General features: G+C 37.1%; 1 protein-coding gene across 1 annotated transcript; it reads left to right on the top strand.

The window, feature by feature from the left end:
• Positions 1 to 1,787: 1,787 nt before the first annotated feature.
• On the top strand, positions 1,788 to 5,834 carry LOC310731357 (arylamine N-acetyltransferase, pineal gland isozyme NAT-10-like). Its single transcript, XM_083550956.1, is given in 3 exon segments — positions 1,788 to 1,888; positions 3,986 to 4,053; positions 4,056 to 5,834. Coding segments are annotated over 2 exon segments (870 nt in total). The 5' UTR covers positions 1,788 to 1,888; positions 3,986 to 3,992; the 3' UTR covers positions 4,865 to 5,834.
• Positions 5,835 to 13,691: the final 7,857 nt, after the last annotated feature.

Consider the following 13,691-nt stretch of genomic DNA (forward strand, 5'->3'; position numbering starts at 1 on the left):
TCTTAACTCAAGCATTGTTACGTCAGAAACATTACTGATTAAAATATATTTTAACCTGGATAGACGTTTATGTCCGTGAGACAAGCATACTGCCGTGTCCTGTTGTTTTTTTAAGTTAATACTTAACTTAAACTTCATGCTAATGTAAAGGACAAACTGCACACTCTAGATTTAAGAGCAAAAAGGACACACAGCAGCTGGGGACAGACTGTTTTGGCTTTTAATTTTAACCAAGTCATAGTAACTGAGTAAAATATTGTGTTCAATATTTCACACAATATAGAAATTATTAATGTTACATTAAGGAACTACACCAACTTAGATAGCACAGCCAGGTTTATTATATCACAAAACAGGAGCTGTGGATTTCCTAAACAGGTAAAAAAAAAAAGTTTCTTGATAATAACCAATTAAACTGTCTGTGAACCAAGCGTATCAAAAAGGGAAAAAGTAAGTTCTACTCAATTACATTTATAGGAGGGTATATATATATATATATATATATATATATATATATATATATATATGTATATATATATATATATATATATATATATATATATATATATATATATATATATATATATATATATATATGTTTTACCCTTTAACTATCCAGACATGACTGAGGTTTAAGTTTATGATACGTGTAGAGGATCTAAAGGAAGAACAGGACTGAGAATCACTGACAACTGAAATGCTCAGATGCATGAGTCTGGTTCAGGCTACACAATCAAAGGGGGAAGACTGCTGACTTGACAGTTGTCCAAAGACGATCATTGACACCCTGCACATTGAGAATAAGACACAAAGAGTCATCGCTAAAGAACACTGTAGTGCTGTTCACAGAATGCTGTATCCAAGCACATTAATGAAAAGTTAAATGGAAGAAAAAAATGTGGTAGAAAAAGTTGAATGATCGTTCACTTTATTTTGATGCTGCTATTGTTGAATTGCACAATTCTGTTTACATTTTTTTTTTTCTTTTAGCTATTTTGTGTTTTGTGTATTGTCCTGCACTGTCCTGTGTTGTCTTTTGCACTGTTTGCACCAGTTGCACACATGCACTTTATGTGGCGAGGATCTTTCCACTAGTTCTTGGCCCTGTGTTTCTGTGATTGTTGTTTTATGTAGCACCTGGGTTCTGGAGGAACGTTGTTTCATTTCACTGTGTACTGCATCAGCTATATATGGTTGAAATGACAATAAAAGGTTCTTGACTTGACTTGACTTGACTTGACTTGAAACGAAGCCCATTCAAAAAGAGAGATTCAAAAAGAGTGGACTGCAGCTGGAGTCAGTGCTTCAAGTGCCACGATGCACAGACATATCCATGGGCTACAACAACATTCCTCGTGTTACGCCACTTCTAAACCAGAGACAACGTCAGAGTTGTCTTACCTGGGAAAATGACAAAAAGGACTGGACTGTTGCTCAGTGGGCCAAAGTCATCTTTTTAGATAAAGGGAAAGAAAATAGTGCATTACATTTAGAAATCAATGTCAATATTATACGATATATTTACTTAGTTCGATAACAAATTTTGCAGTATCGCCCACCCCTACTGTCCGTGCAAATGCTTCCAACTACACTTCATACTTTTGACCACCAGATGGCAGTAGCGTCTTATTAAAGTTTTAAATAAAACGAAAATGTTAAATACTTCTGAATAAAAATTGTATTGCTTCATCAGGTTTCTTTTCGTGGGTCACTGGCATGTTAACTCAGTATGCACGCTGTGCTGTTTACACTGCTTCTGTTTACTTCTGTTTTCTACACCCGGAAGTGTGAAAAGAGTCGCTTCTGGGCTGTTTACTGTTTATATTCTAACTCCAGCAGCCTGAACAAACCTGTGGACGGCGTGACAGGTCTTCTGTGATTTTTAAAGGTTTGATTTAAATGCTGGATTTTTTAAAAACTTTATTTTTTAAATACATTTCATGTGCTGTTGAACTTGATTGAGTGATTTTGTTAAAAAGTGAAAGCAGTCTGTCCACTTTCACATTCTGAAAGAGCAGCGGTTCTCAATTTTCTATTTTTCCTGGTATGGAGACTCTTAAACTGTACAACAAACTTTACAGATATCAAATCATACAAATGTGTTAAATTGTGTGTTCATTATGTGTATCATAATATCGTGTCTGTTTATTGCAGCCATGAAAAAGTTTAGTCCTTAACTTTTAGGGAAAGTTGTTTATTTATAGGTCAGTTTGAGAACTTATCCACATTTGATTGTATTTTTGTATTTATTATTATTAGTTTTTTATTATTATTATTAGTAGTAGTATTAGTAAGTAGTAGGATTAGTAAGGAGGAAGTGAGAGCAGCGATTAAGAGGATGAAGAATGGAAAGTCGGTTGGACCAGATGACATACCGGTAGAAGCGTGGAGATGTTTAGGAGAGATGGCAGTGGAGTTTTTAACCAGATTGTTTAACAGGATTCTGGAAGGGGAGAGGATGCCTGAGGAATGGAGAAGAAGTGTGCTGGTACCGATCTTTAAGCATAAGGGAGATGTGCAGACCTGCAGTAACTACAGGGGAATTAAGTTGATCAGTCACACCATGAAGTTATGGGAAAGAGTAGTGGAAGCCAGGCTGAGAGAAGAGGTGACCATCTGTGAGCAACAGTATGGTCTCATGCCGAGGAAGAGCACCACAGATGCCTTATTTGCTTTGAGGATGTTGATGGAGAAGTATAGAGAAGGACAGAAGGAGCTGCATTGTGTATTTGTGGATTTAGAGAAAGCGTACGACAGGGTGCCGAGAGAGGAGTTGTGGTATTGTATGAGGAAGTCAGGTGTGTCAGAGAAGTATGTGAGGGTTGGTGCAGGACATGTATGAGGACAGTGTGACGGCAGTGAAGTGTGCAGTAGGTACGACAGACTGGTTCAGGGTGAAGGTTGGACTGCATCAAGGATCGGCCCTGAGCCCTTTCCTGTTTGCAGTGGTGATGGACAGGTTGACGGACGAGGTCAGACAGGAGTCTCCCTGGACTATGATGTTTGCAGATGATTTTGTGATTTGTGGTGAGAGTAGAGAGCAGGTTGAGAAGAGCCTGGAGAGGTGGAGATATGCGCTTGAGAGAAGGGGAATGAAAGTCAGTAGGAGTAAGACAGAGTACATGTGTGTGAATGAGAGGGAGGGCAGTGGAGTGATGCGGTTGCAGGGAGAAGAGGTGGAGAAGGTGGAGGAGTTCAGGTACCTGGGGTCAACAGTGCAAAGTAATGGAGAGTGTGTTAGAGAAGTGAAGAAAAGCGTGCAAGCAGGGTGGAGTGGGTGGAGAAGAGTGACAGGAGTGATTTGTGATAGTAGGGTATCTGCAAGAATGAAAAGGAAAGTTTATAGGACTGTGGTGAGACCTGCGATGTTGTATGGATTAGAGACAATGGCATTGAGTAAAAGACAGGAGGTGGAGCTGGAGGTAGCAGAGCTGAAGATGTTAAGGTTTTCGTTGGGAGTGACGAGGATGGACAAGATTAGAAATGAGTTTATTAGAGGGACAGCACATGTAGGATGTTTTGGTGACAAGGTGAGGGAGGCGAGATTGAGATGGTTTGGACATGTGCAGAGAAGGGACATGAATTATATTGGTGGAAAAATGCTGAAGATGGAGCCACCAGGTAGGAGGAAAAGAGGAAGGCCAAGGAGGACGTTCATGGATGTGGTGAGGGAAGACATGCAGGTAGTTGGTGTGAAAGAGGCAGATGTAGAGGACAGGGTGGTATGGAGACGGATGATCCGCTGTGGCGACCCCCAATGGGAGCAGCTGAAAGAAGAAGAAGAAGATTATTAGTAGTAGTAGTATAGTATATACTAGTATAATAGTATATATATATATATATATATATATATATATATATATATATATATATATATATATATATATATATATATATATATATATATAGTATATTATTATTATTATTATTATTAGTATTATTATTAATATTAGTTAGATTGTATTTTTTATTATTAGTCTTTTAGGATCAAAATGGACCTTCAGGAATACTTCAGAAGGATCAGGTTCAGCGGGGTGTACGAGAAACCCGATCTGGCACACTCCGTACCGTCCATGAGCTGCATGTGATGAACGTTCCATTCGAGAACCTCAGCATCCACTGTGGAGAACGGAACACCATGGACCTGCAGATCATTTATGAGAAGATTGTGAAAAATCATCGTGGAGGATGGTGCTGTGAAAACAACCTGCTCTTCTCCTGGGTGCTGAGAGAGATGGGCTACAAATACACCACGCTGGGCTCTAAAGTCTTCAACACACTCAAAAATGACTTCTACCCCGTGGATTCACATCTTATTAACCTGGTGGAGATCGAAGGCAGACCATATATCACTGATGTGAGTTTTGGAGTGTCATGCCAAATCTGGTATCCATTAGAAATGATCTCAGGGAAAGATCAACAGCAGCCAGGTGGAGTTTTCCGACTACAGAGTGACGGTGAGAAGTGGATCCTGGAAAAGACTGGAAGGAAGCAGTTGGTCCAGAATGAAGCCTTCACCAACTCCAGCCTCGTCGACAAGCGCATGACGAAGACAATCTACTCTTTTGTGTTAACGCCACGTGGTGTTGACTATTTTCTTGATACAAGTGAGTACCTGCAGACCAGCCCTGAATCTCTGTTTACCCAGAAATCCATTTGTTCCCTTCAGACCCCTACTGGATTCAGAGCTCTGGTTGGTTGGACCTACAGTGAAGTCACATTTAACCCTGAGGAAGATGCAGACATCATCGAGATGAAAGATGTAGCTGACAGTGAGATAGAGACTATACTCAAGGAAAAGTTTAATATAGTGTTAGTTAATAAACTGACACCAATAAACAATAAAGCGGATTATAAACTATAGGGCATTAAATCACATTTATCTAAGCCCCTTCCAACCCCTAATGGGCATTATGATTATAATTATGATTAAGATTCTTCAAACCTTGATTGTTTTTAGAATTTGTACAGTGCTGTGAACAAGTTTCAGGTTTAAAAAGTGTTTTTATTTCTCAGTTAATAAAATGGAAAGTAAATGAACAAAATTTAAATCCAAAACACCCTGCCTGCAAAACGCCATCAATTTAGTACACTTGCACACGGTTTTTAAATGAATCCCAGACAGACTTAATGACGTTGAAATCAGGGTCCTAAACCTAAATTTGGGGTCAACCAGGTTGCTTCCCTGATGGTGTTGCATGATGGATAAATATTTGACTGTATTTCTCAGCATTGGCAACACCATTATTTCTGACAAAATCTCAAAATTAATTTGCAGAAATCCAGCCCCAAATTTGCAGAAAACCTCCTCCATGCTTTACTGTTGCCTTCAGCTGTTCATTCTTGTTCAATTTCAGATGTTTACTCACCTGTCCAGAGCAGCGGTGGATGAAGTACACAAACCATGTAGTTCAGTTCAAGTAGAGACACAGTAGATACAATTTTACTCTAGTAAAAGTACAAAAGTATTTGTCTTCAAATGTACTTAAGTATCCAAAGTACTATGATTTATTATGGCTTTAATGTTCCTATTTTCATTTTTGTCACAAGACTCTTCCTTAATGAACTCAGTTTATGTGAAAAGACTTAAATGTTACTTTTAGCATTACAGAGTAAAAAGATTTCTGCATATGCTTAAAGCACAATCTTTTGGAAGCTGAACCTTTAATAAATAACGATCTCAGTTAATAATTAGCACTCTACTCCAGCTGTTTTAGCATTACACGCTACATGCAAAACTATTTAAAATAGAATTTATATTCCAACAAAAAGTGTTAACAGTGAGTGATTGTGATTTCGCACACTATATCTGAGTGCTCTACCCTGATTGGTGGCTTGCTGTGTGCTTGGTCAGTTAATTCTTGGCCGAAACCGATACCGAAAAAGAGGAAAGCAAGGCCGAAAACTGAAAGAAATTATGCCAATTATTATTACCATTGCATTTATGGCTATGACTGTGTACTAACCTTACTAAAATCAAGGCATTTCAATTGCATAAATTAATATAAAAGTTTCAAAGAATAAATCAATTACAAATTATAAAAAAAAAATGTATTCATAGCACATTGCAACAATGCACAGGATAAAATAAATTAAAATTCAAACTTAAATGTTTAACTTAAATGTACTCGTGTACATTAAATAATAATGTACAGGCCCTCTGGCCTGCTGAAAGGTTGTAAAATTAAATGTTCTTTCATTAAAACAAAGTGCATTTAGAACAAGTGCAACTGCTTAAAGATACAACAATATTTTCACTGTAGCCCTACAACATAATAGTGTTTAAAACAAAGACTGCCATAGCAGTATATAGGTGGGTCTGATCTCCAACAATGATGAGACGACTTACCTACAGGAGGTTAAAAACCTGGAGAGATGGTGCCAGGAGAACAACCTTCTCCTGAACGTCAGCAAGACTAAGGAGTTAATCGTGGACTTCAGCACAAAGCGGGAGCGGGCATACCAACCTATAAACATCAGCGGGACCCCAGTGGAGAGAGTGGACAGTTTCTGGTACCTTGGTGTTAACATCACACAGGATCTGTCTTGGTCCTGTCACACCAACACCCTGGTGAAGAAGGCCCGGCAGCGTCTGTACCATCTGAGACGCTTAAGGGACTTTAAACTACCCTCTCAGGTGCTTAAGACTTTCTACACTTGCACCATTGAGAGCGTCCTGACGGGCAGCATCACTTCCTGGTTCGGGAACAGCACCATGCAGGACAGACGAGCCCTCCAGAGGGTGGTGCGTTCAGCTGAACGTACCATCCACACTGAGCTCCCTAACCTGCAGGACATCTATAGCACGCGGTGCAGGACCAGAGCCAGGAAGATTATGAAGGACCTCAGCCATCCCAACAATGGACTCTTCTCTCTGTTGCGTTCAGGAAAACGCTTCCGCTCCCTGAAAGCGAACACAGAGAGAATGAGGAGGAGCTTCTTCCCGCAGGCCATCCGGTGTTTAAACCAGGAAACACCCAGGATTTAGAACTGGCCCACTCTCTCCACCATCATCATCACACTTCTCTGTACATATATTCACCTTCGCACCACGTCACTTTAAAAACATATCTCACCGTTCGCACCACGACACTTTAAACTCTGGACTTGCACAGCACAGTGCACTTTTTATTTTATTCATACCACATGGACCATATTGCACCATATTGCACATGGACACTTTACGGACCTTTACACCACACCATACCGCACACGGACACTTTATGGACATAGATTGCCTATTGTTTACATATTGTTTAAATTTTTATTTTTATTTTGTTTACATTTTTCACTACACATTGTTACTGTTTATATGTATATCTCCTCATACATTATCCTTTTATATATATATATATATATATATATATATATATATATATATATATATATATATATATATATATATATATATATATATATATATTTTTATACCTATATTTTTTTACTTTATTTTATTTATTTATTTTATTTTATTTTAATAGTTTTTCTCATACCTTATAGTTATTTATCTGCCTCCTTTTCTTTCCCCCATCCTATTCCCTCATGCCGGACCATCGTACAAAACATTTCACTACATGTCGTACCCTGTATGTATGTGTATGTGATGAATAAAATTTGATTTGATTTGATTTGATTTTGATAGCCCATATGTTAACTGTAGAAATTTAACAACAACAAATGCACCAAGAATTGCAGATGTGCAAAGTGGATAATAAATATTTAAACACTAGACAAGCCCATTCTACTTCTTGAGGTAAAGTGGCAGGTTTTTCTTGATGAAGAGTAGCTTCTCTGCTTTATCACAGTGAAGTCTGTTCCTCTTCTCATCGAGAACATGGGCTGCTGCACTGAACAGTCTCTCGCTGTCAGTGCTTGTGCACGGAGCAGACAAGTACTTGCATGCCAACTTTGCCAGGTCAGGAAAGCGCCTTGACACCATCACTGGGAAACTTCCTTGCCTTTTCAAAAACGTCCGCCGCAGACGGAGTGCGCATGCTCAGAGGGGTTTTGCTTTTCTGTGCCGCGTTCCTCTCCTATTCAGCATAGCGATCGGGATATTTGGATTTTAGGTGATAAATTAAACCCGACGTGGAAAAAGTCTTTGCAGACGCACCCCCTCTTTATATTTCGGCATTATATGTTTTGCACATCGCTATCCGTGGGTCTTTCTCGGATTTACTGAAATACGCCCACACCGCAGACATGTTGCTTCAGACAAGCACGTGCAGACCGCGGTTTCTGTTTGCGTCATCACAACAAACTGTTTCGGCCGTTTTTTTTTTTTTTTGTGATCAAAGTCTTTCGGCCGAAAACCTAACTTTTGGGCCATTTTCGGCCGAAAATTTTCGGTGGCCGAATATTCAGTGCATCCCTAGTATTTATCCACTCGTAAATAAAGAGAAACAACTGTCCACCACTAATCCAGAGCACCTTGTTGATGCAAAATAATTAATAATGTCTTCTTGTTGTTGCTGTGCTCAGTCTGGTGTATGACCTGTGATATGACGCTCTCATCCACATCCTCACCTTAGTGGCAAAGTTTGGCTTTTCCTTACCCAGTTTTAATTCTCCTACACAGCTGTTTCTGTTTCATTTAATGATTGTGTCTCACCCTACATTTGAAACTGATGATCATTATCACCTGTTTGGTAGAATTTATTAATCATACACCTGATCCTACTAAATCCCTGAGTTTTTGCAAGTGTACAAAGTGTGCAAGTGTAAGAATTGAAAGTCAGTGGTTAATCACAGCAAATATTGATTTGATTTAGATTTTTCTTCTTTATTTATTTTCTATTTTGTTCATTGAATTTAAGAAAAAATTTTAAAAAATTAAAAATATTTTAATAAAAATTTTTTTAATAATTGTGATGTGTACTACGTAATGAAGGTCCTGTCAGATGCAGACAGGTTTGGTGTGTGTTTATACAGTCATGTAAAAACCAAAATAACCTCATTTTGAATTCTATGGTTTTATGTATCAGGAAGTAAACAAAATCATCTGGTCCTTAGATTTGGGTAAATACAACCTCAGGTGAACATCACATGACATTTTATACAATGTCACTGTTTATACAAAAATACAAAAATATAGCCAAAATGGAGAATCCGTGAGTGTAAATGAAACCACCTTTAGCAGCAATAACTTGAAGTAATCGAGTTCTTTCAAAATATGTACCTAGAAGTACAGGCAAACCTTTGGTAAGACCAAATATTGGTTTAAATTGGATTTATTTTCTGTTCCATTTATGCTCCATTTTGTTAATTGATAAAAATAAACTATTAACACTTTTTTGAAAGCATTTTTGTTTTACAGGATTGTTTTACAGAAAGTGCCTAAAACATTTGCACAGTACTGTGTGTGTGTGTGTGTGTGTGTGTGTGTGTGTGTGTGTGTGTGTGTGTGTGTGTGTGTGTGTGTGTAATTGTAAAGGCCTACCTGGCAACAGATATTAAGTAAATATGAAATATTATAACCAATTAAATCTGACTTGTTTTTTAGCTGGTTACAGACTAAAGGTCTTTCAACTCTATACAATTGAATATTCAACTCACTTTTACTAAAAATTCAACTTAATTTTACTGAAACAATGTTACTAAACCAACTGTCTATGTGCTTTATACAGATATAGAGTTGTAAATTACCATAGGTAGTTCACAAAGTTTTATTAACATTCGATTGTATCTAAACCATCAGCTTCAATCTACAACCCCAATTCCAAAAGTTGGGACACTGTGTAAAATGTACATCTCATAAATCCATCTTCTATTCACAAGAAAACATATCAAATGTCCAAAACTGAGAATTTGTACAATTTTAATGAAAAAATAAAGTATTTTTAAATTTGATTGCTGGGACAGGGCAATAATTGTATTTACATATGCTACACATTTATCTGCACTTGTCTATTTGCACAATTGCTACTATTTGCACTTCTGGTAGATGCCAAACTGCATGTCATTGCTGTGTACCTGTACTATGCAATGACAGTAAAGTTGTTTCTATCTATGTTTACCACTGTGTAGCATCACTTCTTCTGGGAACTGAGGAGACCAGTTGCTGATGTTTTGGGAAACATTTCTGTTTATATATATTATACACTGTTCAGTTAAACTTCAGCTGTGTACACATCCTTTTTTTGCACAAGTCTTACTTATATAATAAATAAAACTGTTTATGTGATGAAAAACCCGAATTTTAAATAGCTGAAATGAATGGGGGTGGTAGGTTTCTCACTTCACTATTCTATTGTCGTGTTGTTTAGTTTGAGATTTGCATTTGATTACAAAAGAGTTGTGTAATGTCTTTGTCAAGCACTGGCAGAACAATGTACTTTGCATTGGTTTCTAACAGGATTTCGGGTTCGTGTCAGAGTTTTGCCTTGCAGTATTAGCTTTGTCCACCAGATGTCCCAATTTCTTCCATTTTATTTCAATAGTACTTTGGAAATAATTTTTTAAGAAGATTTTTGCTTTAGAAATGTTTTGACTTGTCGATTATTGCTTTTTATTTTTCTTTCGGCTGCTACCATTAGAGGTCGCCACAGTGGATCATCCGTCTTCATACCCCTCTGTCCTCTACATCTGCCTCTTTCAAACCAACTACCTGCATGTCTTCCCTCACCACATCCATAAACCTCCTCCTTGGTCTTCCTCTTTTCCTCCTTCCTGATGGCTCCATCCTCAGCATTCCTCCACCGATACCCCATGGCCCCCCCTTTGCACATGTTCAAACCATCGCAATCTAGCTTTTATTGTATCAATATCTACAATATTTAACGAAAATTGTTTTAAATTAGGTGACTTTTATTTGACCTAAAGGCGCAGACTAAACACAAACATATGCCTGTGGGCCGCAATCCACCTGATGACATAACAAAGCGTTCCAGTTAAGCATTCTCTTTCAGCAGAAGACAATACTAAAGAAATTAAATTAATCCACTTTTTAGTTATTAATACTTACTAATTATTAATAAAAAGAACTCTATACAGGCAAACAGAGGGGTTTTACGTTAAGCCTTTTTTTTTCATATAAAGTAATTGTTAATATATTAATTAATAATTTTAAATGAACAAAATTAGTACACATCTCATAAATATTAATACTAAAACTAAACTATTATATACACGCAGGTGAGCCCACAGCGCTCTCTCTCTCTCTCTCTCTCTCTCTCTCTCTCTCTCTCTCTCTCTCTCTTGCTATATATATATATATATATATATATATATATATATATATATATATATATATATATATATATATATATATATGTGTGTGTGTGTGTGTGTGTGTGTGTTATCCTTTAACATGGTTAATGCTTTAAAATATTGCTTATCATGTAACGCATGTATGAATTGAAAAATTGCAATATTTTAAATTATTTTTTATTAACTATTGCAGATATTGATACAATAAAAATATATGTCAAATAGCTCATGCCTAATAGAAAATTACATGTATTAATTAGTGCATCTAGATAGATAGATAGATAGATAGATAGATAGATAGATAGATAGATAGATAGATAGATAGATAGATAGAGAGAGAGAGAGAGAGAGAGAGAGAGAGAGAGAGAGAGAGAGAGAGAGAGAGCGAGAGATGCATTATATGAGTGGTAGTGAATAGACGTTTATGTCTGTGAGGAAAGCATACTGCCATGTCCTGTTTTTTTTTTATTATTATTATTGGTTTTATCTTTAATTGCAATAACTGGAGGAATTTAGTGACTTGCTTCAATTATTTTTTTACAAAACACCACCTATTGCTTTCATTTCTGGTTTCACACACGTTCGAATAAACCTTTAGGTAAAAGAATGCATATTACAGCTGCAGTAATAATGGAAAAAGATTAATATAAAATAAAAGGAAAGAATAATATAAATGATGTGTGCTACATGATGTGTGTTTTGACCAAGATCTTGTCATTTAAAGTAAAATAAAAAATTCTACAAAATAAACCAATCTTTATTATTCTGATGTTTTTTTGAATATCAAGAGTTCAACAGTTTGCGCAAGGTACAATACTTAACATCTCTGTTACCTAGTTTGACTGAAGCTCTGTTGAACATTAAAAGTTAACACTATTTATCACGTCAGCGTGCTGTCACTTAATGCTTTTTAATTTTTTTCAAGGATACACCCAAGAGGTCAATATACACACACACACACACACACTTCCTGATTCTACAGAACAGCACAGAACAGAACACCGCAATTTCGGACGTGTGTGTGTGTGTGTGTGTGTGTGTGTGTGTGTGGGTGTGTGTGTGTGTGTGTGTGTGTGTGTGTGTGTGTGTGTGTGTGTGTGTGTGTGTGTGATACAAGTATATTACATCCTGCTATCATTTTAAATATATGGATGTAACTAAACACTTGATTCACTCATACCAGCACCACACACTATACAATACTATGTATCAATAATGTATTAGTAGTATTGCTCATGCATTTCTGCTTCAGGGACTATAGTGCACTCATGATAGCAGGTATTTTACATTTAGTGTCTTCAAGAGCTCCTGAAGGTGAATGTAATTGAGATTATACAGACTGATATGCAAGTATACTTTCTTTTAGATAGCAGAATCTCTGTATGCATTGTTGTACATACACATCTAAAGAAAAAAGAAAATAATGATTTTATATGTAACTTATATAAAGACCTTTCCTCAGGGGTGTCCAATCATTTCCACAAAGGGTGTGGGTGGGTGTGGGTGCAGGTTTTCATTCCATCCAATGTAACTCGGTTTCAGGGTGTTATCGAGCTTTTCATAGCCTAAGCCATCTTTGTGGAGAGCAACAATTCTAAATAGCAAATCCACAGAGAGTCTTCGCACTGAGGGGCCCTGTTGAACATCCAGATTTTCAGTCTGAGAGAATTGTATTCAAAGCACATAATATAAACTGTTATGTTTTTATTCCCCACTAGAGAGAATTCATCATGTGTTGCTGATTGTAGATCAAAGTTTATTTCCTCGAGTTGCTAGTCATTATTCAGATCCTTCTCTTTTCACTGTGTTTATTATTATTATTATACTTAACTTAAACTTCATGCTCATGTAAAGGACAAAGTACCCAATCTAAATTTAGGAGCAAAAAGGACACGGCACACAGCAGCTAGGGAATTATTGTTTTGGCTTTACATTTTGACCAGGTCATAGTAACTGAGTGAAATATTGTGTTCAATATTTCACTCAATATAGAAATTATTGGTGTTACACAAAGGAATTACACCAACTTAGATAGCACAGCCATTAACTACCCAGACCTGACTGAGGTTTAAGTTTATGATACGTGTAGAGGATCTACAGAAAGAACAGGACTGAGAATCACTGACAACTGAAATGCTCAGATGCATGAGTCTGGTTCAGGCTACACAATCATGGAGGAAGACTGCTGACTTCACAGTTGTCCAAAGACGATCATTGACACCCTGCACATGAAGAATAAGACACAAAGGGTCATCGCTAATCACTAATCCAAGCACATTAATGGAAAGTTAAATGGAAGAAAAGAATGTGGTAGAAAAAGTTTAAACGAAGCACATTCAAAAAGAGTGGACTGCAGCTGGAGTCAGTGCTTCCAGAGCCACGATGCACAGACGTATCCATGGGCTACAACCACATTCCTTGTGTCAAGCCACTTCTGAACCAGAGACAACATCAGAGTTGTCTTACCTGGGAAAAGGACAAAA

This window comes from Silurus aristotelis (genome assembly GCF_946808225.1).
Source record: "Silurus aristotelis genome assembly, chromosome: 9".
NCBI lineage: Eukaryota > Metazoa > Chordata > Actinopteri > Siluriformes > Siluridae > Silurus > Silurus aristotelis.